The sequence below is a fragment of the Pteropus alecto genome, unplaced genomic scaffold (genome assembly GCF_000325575.1).
Source record: "Pteropus alecto unplaced genomic scaffold, ASM32557v1 scaffold359, whole genome shotgun sequence".
Lineage (NCBI taxonomy): Eukaryota > Metazoa > Chordata > Mammalia > Chiroptera > Pteropodidae > Pteropus > Pteropus alecto.
This window is the reverse complement of record NW_006443119.1, coordinates 3,593,706-3,603,224: the sequence shown is the minus strand read 5'-3', so window position 1 is coordinate 3,603,224 and position 9,519 is coordinate 3,593,706. Positions and strand designations below refer to the sequence as shown.

The 9,519-nt window shown below is 37.7% G+C and overlaps 1 protein-coding gene across 1 annotated transcript in view; it reads right to left on the bottom strand.

Annotated features, from left to right (window-relative positions):
- Window positions 1–9,519, bottom strand: part of DCAF8 (DDB1 and CUL4 associated factor 8) — a 35,365-nt gene that overhangs the window by 18,931 nt on the left and 6,915 nt on the right. The window contains exons 3-4 of the mRNA XM_006922897.3: window positions 3,124–3,198; window positions 2–296 (exon numbers count right to left, since the gene is read on the bottom strand). Coding sequence (XP_006922959.1) covers window positions 2–296; window positions 3,124–3,172 — 344 coding nt within the window. The 5' untranslated portion in view covers window positions 3,173–3,198. The remainder of the gene's footprint in view (window position 1; window positions 297–3,123; window positions 3,199–9,519) is intronic.

Here is a 9,519-nt window from a genome sequence, read left to right as displayed (position 1 = left end):
GCGCCGAGGATGCTCTTCTTCCTCCTCCTCTTCCTCCTCCTCTTCTTCTGAGCGATCATGGATTTGATTTTCATCATTGATGGAGTAATGGCCAGTGTCCTCCATGCTGTCAGAGTCTTTGTCTTCACCTGAGCTCTCTGTATCTGTGCCTCGACTTTCCGTGCTGGTGCGGTTGGGGCCACCATCATCCCCTGTCAAGCTCAAGCTGAGGTCTGAGGCCTCCACTTCAATGCCTGAAGATGTCTCCCTCCCCTCTTCAGCTCCAGACATCTCTTCTGGACTGCTAGACAGGCTTCCTGCATGTAAGTGAAAAATGGGTAGGTGAGAGGTAAAAAGGAAGAAATACAAAAGTGATCAGAAGCATTTTCTCTCCTTAGTCTAAGAAATTATCATATGAAAAAGCCCAGAAACCAACTTTGCTCAAAGAGTTTTCATTACAAATGCTTATAGAGAGTACCTTTTGAGGGGGAATCTTGTAAAGGAAAAGAAATTTAAACGATTAAGACCAAAGCCACACATGAATAAAGGTATTTCAACAGAAGTGAAGAAATGCAGAACCTAAGATTATGATAAATTCTTGAAAGGCAACGCATTGGCAGATTTGGATGAAAGTATGCTTGATACAACTACCTTAGGCTCTGTTCTGCTGGATGGGCATCCATTAGTTACAGCAAATAATTTAACTAAATATAAGAAAAAGAACAGCCATCCTCACAAGAGGTAGCATAGCCATCTTCTTAGAGAAGGATGGAAAACAACTGATTAAAATCACTCTGACAGTGGATGTGGAGTTGAACTTTTTCCCACCTAAGAAAGCACCACTACTACTTTCTGCCTCCTAAATCCTAAAGTTTCTTTCCCCAATGTCCTAAAAGTCCGCTAAGAATCCAGAAGGAAGTAGAAGTGACAAATGAGAATTGTGATCATTTCAGTGGGTTCTTGCTCACTTTTTGCTAATAAATGTATTCTTACTTCCATTAATTAAATAACTTTAATATTATTTTTAGTTATACAAACTGTTTATTGAGACAAAGTTCTATCAGGAAGCTACATAAAAATGCTAAAAAGGAAGGGTACTATAGTGGTACCTGAGAGAAAAGTTCATCATCTTTAGGTCTGCCATGTTGGTAGCTAAAAAATAACTGGGTCATTTTGAGTGATATAGTCCCTTCCAATTAAATACTGCATTCTGCTATCAAACAGCCGCCAAATCATATTCCAATAAACACTTGGCAATGTTCTAGACCACAATTTCTAGCCTAAGGTCAAGGTGTGAAGAAAGGATGGGGGAAGGAGAATTTTAAACAATGCTCAAGGCTTTCTTTCTTTAGATGACTACGAATTTTATCTTTGCCAAAAGTAAAGGCTGTTAGGAAACGCAGACCAGCTATGGATGACTCTGGTATGAGCTATTCAACTCTAATACTACACTGATGTTTAAGGATTCGACAGACTGAAGCACCTTATTGCTTAGTCATCTGGATTACAGCAGTAATTTCTGAAACTATCTGCAGCAATAAAACCACTTTCCAATGAACTCTTAGGCAAGACCCAATAAAGAAAACAGGTTCAAATACTGATAGAAGGTTGGGAGACACATAAACAAAGCTCTCTTCAAAAAGCACTTCAACTAAGAACACAGTGTGAAAACAAATGGGCTAAGAAGAGGAAAAGTGCAGCAATTTGTTCTGAGGAATCACATTTGTTGAGACTGAAATATATGCTGAGAAAGATTAATAGTATGGTTTTCTTTGTTTTGTTTTTGTTTCTAATAGTATGGTTTTTTTAAATGCAACTGGATTTAAGATTGGGAGTGGTGAGAAGAGATAAAGTACTACACCTACCACTTCAGGTGGAGAAGGAAAAATAAAACTTCAGAACTCCTAGCATTTATTGTTAAAATTACGATCAACTTTGGGGGCTCTATCACATTAACATAAAGGCCAGAGCATATCACAAGCTCAGCAAGAGAACCCTATAGTCAATGGCCAGATCTAGCTCAAGGGTTGGTAAGTTTTTTCTGACAAAAGCCAGGTAGCCATATGGATCTCTGTCACAACTATTCCACTCCACTGCTGTAGCACAAAAGCAATCATAAAGACTATGTAAATAATGGGGCATGACTGTGTTCCAATAAATTTTATAAAAACATTGGCAAACTGGACTTGGCCTGCAGGCCATTGTCTGCCAATCCCTGATCTAGGTAATGGCCAAACTCCAAATCAATTGTACACCTCAAACCCCTGTACAACCCCATGTCTTGCAACTAAGTCCAGTGAAAAATCTGAATCACCTTCCTTTACAGAAGATGAATAAATAGTGGTAAGAAAAAGGAGGCACTAAAACAGCATGTTGAAAAATCTCATTTTCCTTCCTCAATTTCATTACTCTGCCAATCACATCGACTAGACTTTAGCCTATTATCCTGCCTTGCAAAGTACTGAGGGATGGACGCTGTGCTGCCCAAATATATCATCCATTTGAAGGACATTTCTCTAGTTTAGAAGTTGGCTCAGAGTTGAAGCATTGGTAGAATAACCCAGGTAATAGCTAACCTTATCAGAATCTTGATATCCTGCCTTGAAATCTGCCCTAGACCCATTGATTTAACACTTAGTAGCAGCAGCAAAAGGTGGAAGGAAGGGAAGGAGGGAGGAGGGAGAAAGGCAGGCCGGCAGGATCAATTCTAGTTGTTTTACGTTATAATTTCATCTCTCCTCTAACATCTCTATCAAACTATGATCTATCATGGAAAGAGACTTCTCATAACTAGGGAACCTCACCTTCCCAGCCACTCCTTTGTTCCCACCATCTTTATTAACAGCATCTCCTAGGTTTGATCCACCGTTACTACCTTTCAGAATTCCAAACCATCTGACCTCTTAGAGGCACAGTTCTATTACTGATTTTCTAAAAACAATCAGATAAAAGTTGAAGGAGCAAAAGTACCAGACGGTGCAAGGTGTTTCCTGTGTAGTTTCCTGTACTCAAAACAATACAAGAAGGGTTCGTTCTTAGGAAAGGTTTCCCTCCCTCCACTAAAATCCAAGTCTCCACTCTCTCTAGGGGAAGAGAACCTCAGCTGATAGCAAAAATAGCTTCTCCTTCATTTTGGCCCCTTACCATTAGCTAAGTCTGTTTTGCCATCTGTGCTGCTCCCTTTGCTGGACATCTTGAATGACGTTTACTGTAGCCAGCCTGGATTTGGAAGAGGAAGAAAATGAAACAATCATGAAATAATCTGGAAAAGATGATAAAAGGAATAATGAGATTTAACAATGTATAGCCTTTGTCATTTTTATAAAAATGATTTTTGTGTATGTGCTTAAACAGGGCTTCTTGGCTGAAGATCATACCAGATTCCCTTCCCCCCGCTCCATGTATAAACTTTGTAAAGAGACAGACATATCTTTGGGAAGTCAACTGCAATCTCTTTACTTTACTCACTGAGTAACTGGTAGTGTTTTTCTCAGATGGAAAAGAGGGAACTGAAATAAAACCTGGAACAGCAGGCATGTATCATGTGACAGGTACTGCAAGAAGAGAGCCTTAACTCAATACAAAAAGCTAGCTTCAGCACTGCCCTCTAGGCAAGAATCTTCCACTGCTAATATTAGTCATATGTATCCACAAACTCTATAAAACACTGTCTTCACAACATGAAGAGGCAGGTCAGACTATATCATTTTACACAAACCGACAGATCAAAGAAATCAAGCTCAAGGAGTAAGAGCTTGGGCTTTATGTTCACTCACATGCCTAGCTTGAAACTTATGGGCAACGATATTATACGAAGTAGAGCCTAATTAGAACTCAGAAGCCCCCTACCTAAGAAAGAACATAAAGGATCCCCCCCACCACTTACGACTAATAATTGTCAGTCACCAAATGCAAAACTGAAGAAAAAGGTGACATTTCCATTAAACCATCTCAGTCCATTTCATAAAATGACAATCATTATTTCACCTAATTCCACTAACTTTCGACAGATCTGTCTTTCTGGCAAAGCCCTCACTAGGAATCAGCTTTTTTTTCTTTTCTATCACTGTAACACATTATTTTTTCAGGGCCTCACTCCCCTAGAGCAAAGAAAAATATTATGTAGACCAGAATTTTGTTAAGCCCTTTCACTGCCTTGGACAAAAGACACTGGGTAAAAGATAAAATATGATTATGACTACAATCCTTATACCCAGGCACTCTGGCCTCTCATCTTTCAAAAGCCTTTTCATTCCCATAATAATTATCACAGAACCATCCCCATCCTTATCCTTATCTCCTCCTTTCCCTTACAGAAATCCAAAAAAAGTGTCCTCTGCCAAGAGACAGCTGCCCAAAGCTTACTCATAGTAGGCCTAGGCAGAGGAGTGGAAATAATGCAAGAGCAAGACCAAGGCTGAATTTGAGGGAGGAACACCTGGAAGGATGATGATGAAAGACGAAGCCAAAAAAAAAGAACAGATTTGTGAAGCAACATAAAGGAAAACAGTGAAGAGCTGTTTGCAGAGCAACCTGTTTTCCTCCTACTTCTCTGATATATTTTTGTACAGCATTCCTCACATTGCACTTGTTTTTCCCTCTTAGAAGTTCCTGTTTATATTCTTTAGTATCTCAGCAATATCTTCTTACTCACATAGGGTTTTAATTAATTACATTAATTGCAAAAATGGGGGAAACTGCACTACTGTTAAGATTAAAAAATAAGGTCATAAGCTTACATGGTCAATTGGGAACACATCTAATGTTTTCTCACCTTCAGAATCAAAACTGTCAACCATACTATATTTCTCACCCTACTATTATCCACTCTCAGAGAAAAAATCAGCTCCAGAGAACCTTTCTCAAAACTGAATCTCATCAACTTCTATAGAAGCCCGGACTGTCTGAACTTTAGACTCACTGGCTCTAGAAAACACATTTGTTTTCCCAGCCACCATGGCCAGGAGAAAACAAAGCCTAGTTAACCCACACCCAGAGGCTGCAGACCTCATCTTTTGGAGATACTGGTTTAAGGTTCTTGCAAGAAGAGATCTCCTCTTTGAGGAAAAACGTTGACCAAATTTATTGCTAAATTCAGAAACAGAGAAAACCCCGTGAATGCTTATGTCAACTCTGTTTAATCAGTAAGTTGATAGGCAGATAGCTTCTAAAGATCGCATTTTAGGGGCCACAGAATTTAGCAAAATTGTCTTAGACTGAAAATTTAAAGTCCAAGACTCTAGTATCAGCTAAGCCATTAACATATGTTGTGACCTTGGATGAGCTGCTTACTTGTCTCTGGACTTCATTTTCTTCTTTTGTACAATAGTATCAGTAATTCTGGAGATGGTAAAGGTAAACAGAATTACATGTTAAAACTTTTGCAGAAGGATGCTCTAGAGCAGTGGTCTCAAAACTGATTAATAAACTTCCATCAGTGAAAACTCTGAGCATGAACTTTCAATATGTGTATACATACAAACATTTAATCAATTCACATTAAATATTAAGCTTAATTTTTCTAGAAAAAATAGAAATTTCAACACTTTTTCTGTATACCACTGGATCATCTTCTATACCCCTTGGGGTGCATACATTCCCACTTCAAGAGACCACTTCTCTAGAAAGCCAAGAACAATGACAATAGTAAAATTCAACTGCTTAGGGGGTGAACTGTTACTCTTATCATATAAACTCCTCAAAATGAAGAAATTTAAAACACTCTCAACTCTAAGGCAGGAATTAAGAGCCTAAGTGCCCACATTAAAGCAAGCTAAGATGCTATGACTGTCTCAAGTATAGGGGCCACTCTAGAATCTCATCCATCACCAAAAATACCACCTTATTTGTAAACTGAGGTTAGGGACCATACTTGACCCAAACTATCTTCCTCATTCTTTAATGCACTACATTCCCAACAAATGCTTGATTAATTTCCAGGTAAAATCTAGTCCAGAGCAAACCAATCTGAGCTTGGAAGAGTTGATGAGCTCACTGCCCCAGGTAGCTGGGGGAGTTTAAATTAGATTGGCTCTACTGCCTGTACTCTAAAAATAACTACAATCCCTGTCAAACTGAAGGTTAAAGCCTAAGCTATTGGGGGATGGGAGAAAAAGATGCAGGTGTCATTTTAATTTCTACCTAAGAAATTCCAGTGATCTGAATTTTTCTTGTCTTAATTTAAAAAGGCCTTAAGTTTTTAACCAAATACATGACAAAATATTAAGTAATATTCTGTAGTCTATGAAAACATAATTTTACCTTACCTCATGCCCAATAGAACTTCATCATCTAAATATTAGTCCTGGATTCCTTTACTAAGATCTAAACTCATTTTCAGTGAGTTCCCATGTGTAACATAATCCCAAGGGAGTTAGTACAATAAGTAAGCATACTCTGTCAATGTCTCCCATTTAAAATTAATGGGACTGCTTCCTTTCCCTAATATAGATAAAAGATCGGTATAACAGACTATATATATTAGGACAATAGGACATCCAAATGCAAAAACATATATACAAAAAACTTAATTCCTACATTTGTACAGTATACACAAACTAACTCGAAATGGATCATCGGTCTAAATGTGAAAGCTAAAATAATACAACTTCCGCTAAAATAATACGACTTCCAGAATAAAACAAAGGAGATAAGCTTTATGACATTGGGTTCGGCAAATATTTCTTCGGATAGGACACACATACAAAAAAAACACAAACCATCAAAGAAAAAATTAATTAACTGGACATATAGAAAGTAAAAATCTATTCTTCAAGAGACATGGTTAAAAAAATGAAAAGATGAGCTACAGACTGGAAGAAAACACCTGCAAAAAACATTTAATTAAGGACAGCAACCAGAATATATTTAAAATCTCTCACAACTAAATAATAATCACTTGAAAAGATGTTCAACACTATTAGTCATTAGAGAAATAAAAATTAAAACCACAATGAAAATCCTTTACATACCTATTAGAATGGTTAAAATTTTAGAAAGCTTACTTTATCAGGTGCTAACAAGAAGTAGGACAACTAGAACTCTCATACACTGCTAGTAGAAACGCAAAATGGTAGTCACTTTGGAAAACAGTTTGACAGTTTCTTATAAACATACTTACCATACAACCCAGAAATCCCATTCACGCATGTTCTCAAAAATGAAAATATATGTCTACCCAAAACCTGTAGGTGAATGTTTTGGTGGCTTTATTTAGCTTCATCAAAAACTAGAAACAAATGTTCTTCAGCTTGGTCATGAATAAAACAAACTGTGGTCCATCCACACAATGGAGTATTACTGAGCAATAAAAATGAATGAACTACTGATACACAGAGCAACACATGTGGATTTCAAATATATCATGCTAAGTAAAAGAAGCAAGATTCAAACAGCTACATCATATGATTCCATTTATAGGACAATCTGGAAAAGATAAACTTCAGGGACAGGACAGATCATTTGCTTGGGGTTAGGGATGGGGGAAATGGGCATAAGAAAACTTTTTGGAATGGAAAATGTTCTATGCCTCATTCGAGGTGGTATTGCATGACTATGTAATTGTCAGAATCCATAGAATGGGTCACTAAAAAAAGGGTAAATTTTACTGTACATATATCATATCCCAATAAATCTGGCCAAAAAAAGAGAGAGAGAGAAAGAGAGAGAATGAGAGAAGGGGAAGAAGGGGGAGAAATCATGCAAAGTATTAAATGACAGATAAAACCCAACAATTAAAAATACTAAATTGTCAAGGCTGTGATTATGAACAGAAGTTACCTAAAGTGGTCAATATGCTACAGTAAATGAGAGAAAAATGTCAGGTCTTCTTATTTAAAAATTAAAGTGCAGAATTATTTTTGCTGCAACCAAAGCTGTCTGTAGGATTTAGCAACAATCACATTTGAGGCAAGATGAACTCGTAAGGCATCCAACCTTATGGACAACTAAGACAATCAGAGGCTTAAAGTAGTTCAAAGTCATTCTAGTGATTGCACTCTGTATACTTATGCTTTTCATTTTTATTCTTAAATTTCTCTCAAGTTCATCTTAAGTCCTTTGGAGTCTATAGTCTCTGAAAACTGATAACTCTACCTTACCTCATGCCCAATAGAACTTCATCATCTAAAATATTAATCCTTTATTCCTTTACTAAGATCTAAACTCACTTTCAGTGAGTTCCCATGCATTACATAATCCCAGCATTCTCTCAAGCCAATCCAGCAGTCTTGTCTGGCTGCCTTCATTCTGCAACTCAAGTGCCCAAGTCTCCTACATAGACACCCATATTTACATGATACAAAGTTTTAGAATTTCTTCTGAAACTAAAAGGTAATGGTAGAAAATACTTCCATTATTAGTAAGACAGATATCTGAGAACCACACAGTCCCTGGTTCCTCTTGGGAGGACAGATGTCCCATACCACTCATAACTGAACAGTTGTTCAGGGCTGAGATCCATCCAAAGTACAAATTTGCTTTTCAGTCCTAAGTCCCACAGTCCATCTGGAATCAACCAGTCCTACTTTCCCCATGCCCAATTTTTGTTTTCAAGCTGAAAGAGGTTTAAATTCATTCCTCTTACCTTGCTATTTTTCTACTTTACAATAAACACTTCTCCAAGCCAACTTTCCTGACTCCTGCCACCAGCCACTTGCCAGCTTCCTATTTATGGCATTGATTTCCTCTGGGCACCCAGCCACTCTAATAATACAGTGTTTATTAATCAGACAGAGACCCTCAGGCACTCAAATTCAAAGGATGACCCGCGGCCCCCACCCCCCGCCCCAGGAAGCTGAGACTATATAAAACATGTTTATAAGGGAACAGGCCTTTAGTTCTGTGACTCTCTATTAAGTACTTGGAGGAGTTAAAATATACTACACTATCTCCTCTGGTAAACTGGACAGAGGAGCAGAAAGAAATTATGAATGTTTCTGGATCATGGAAATTCATCTCTATTCCTGTTGTGCAGATTTGACAACACAGGGAAACCCAATGTATCACCGCTCTAACCTCCCTTGTTTATCCAAATTAGAGGCATCTGGCACCACCCAGTGGCCCATCTGTACATAGACATCCTAGTAATGCAACAATGTACAAAGACAATACAGGAGCTACAAATATGAACAAGGCAGTTACCATCCTTTTGTAGCCAATAATCAATTAGAAAAAAACGAGTACACAACTATGATACAAGAGATACAAGTATCAGTATCATTAAAAAAGTTATATATGTACACACACACACACACATATATATATATATGTATGGATATATATATAAATTCAGTTGTGGTTGAACAGAGGAATTAGTTTCAGGGAGAAAGGAAAAGCTTCCCTGGAGAAATTAGCTTTCAGCTGGTCTTAAAAGCTAATAGGTAACTTTTAATGAGTAGAGTGACAAAGACATTCCACCAGGACGAGAATGAGAAAAGAGAAGAAAGATGAAAAATCTAATACGTTCAAGAAAATACATGGGTAGTCTGGTTTGGTTAGATGGTGGGGTGTAGTTGCTTAGTTAAGATGTAGTAGAAGGGC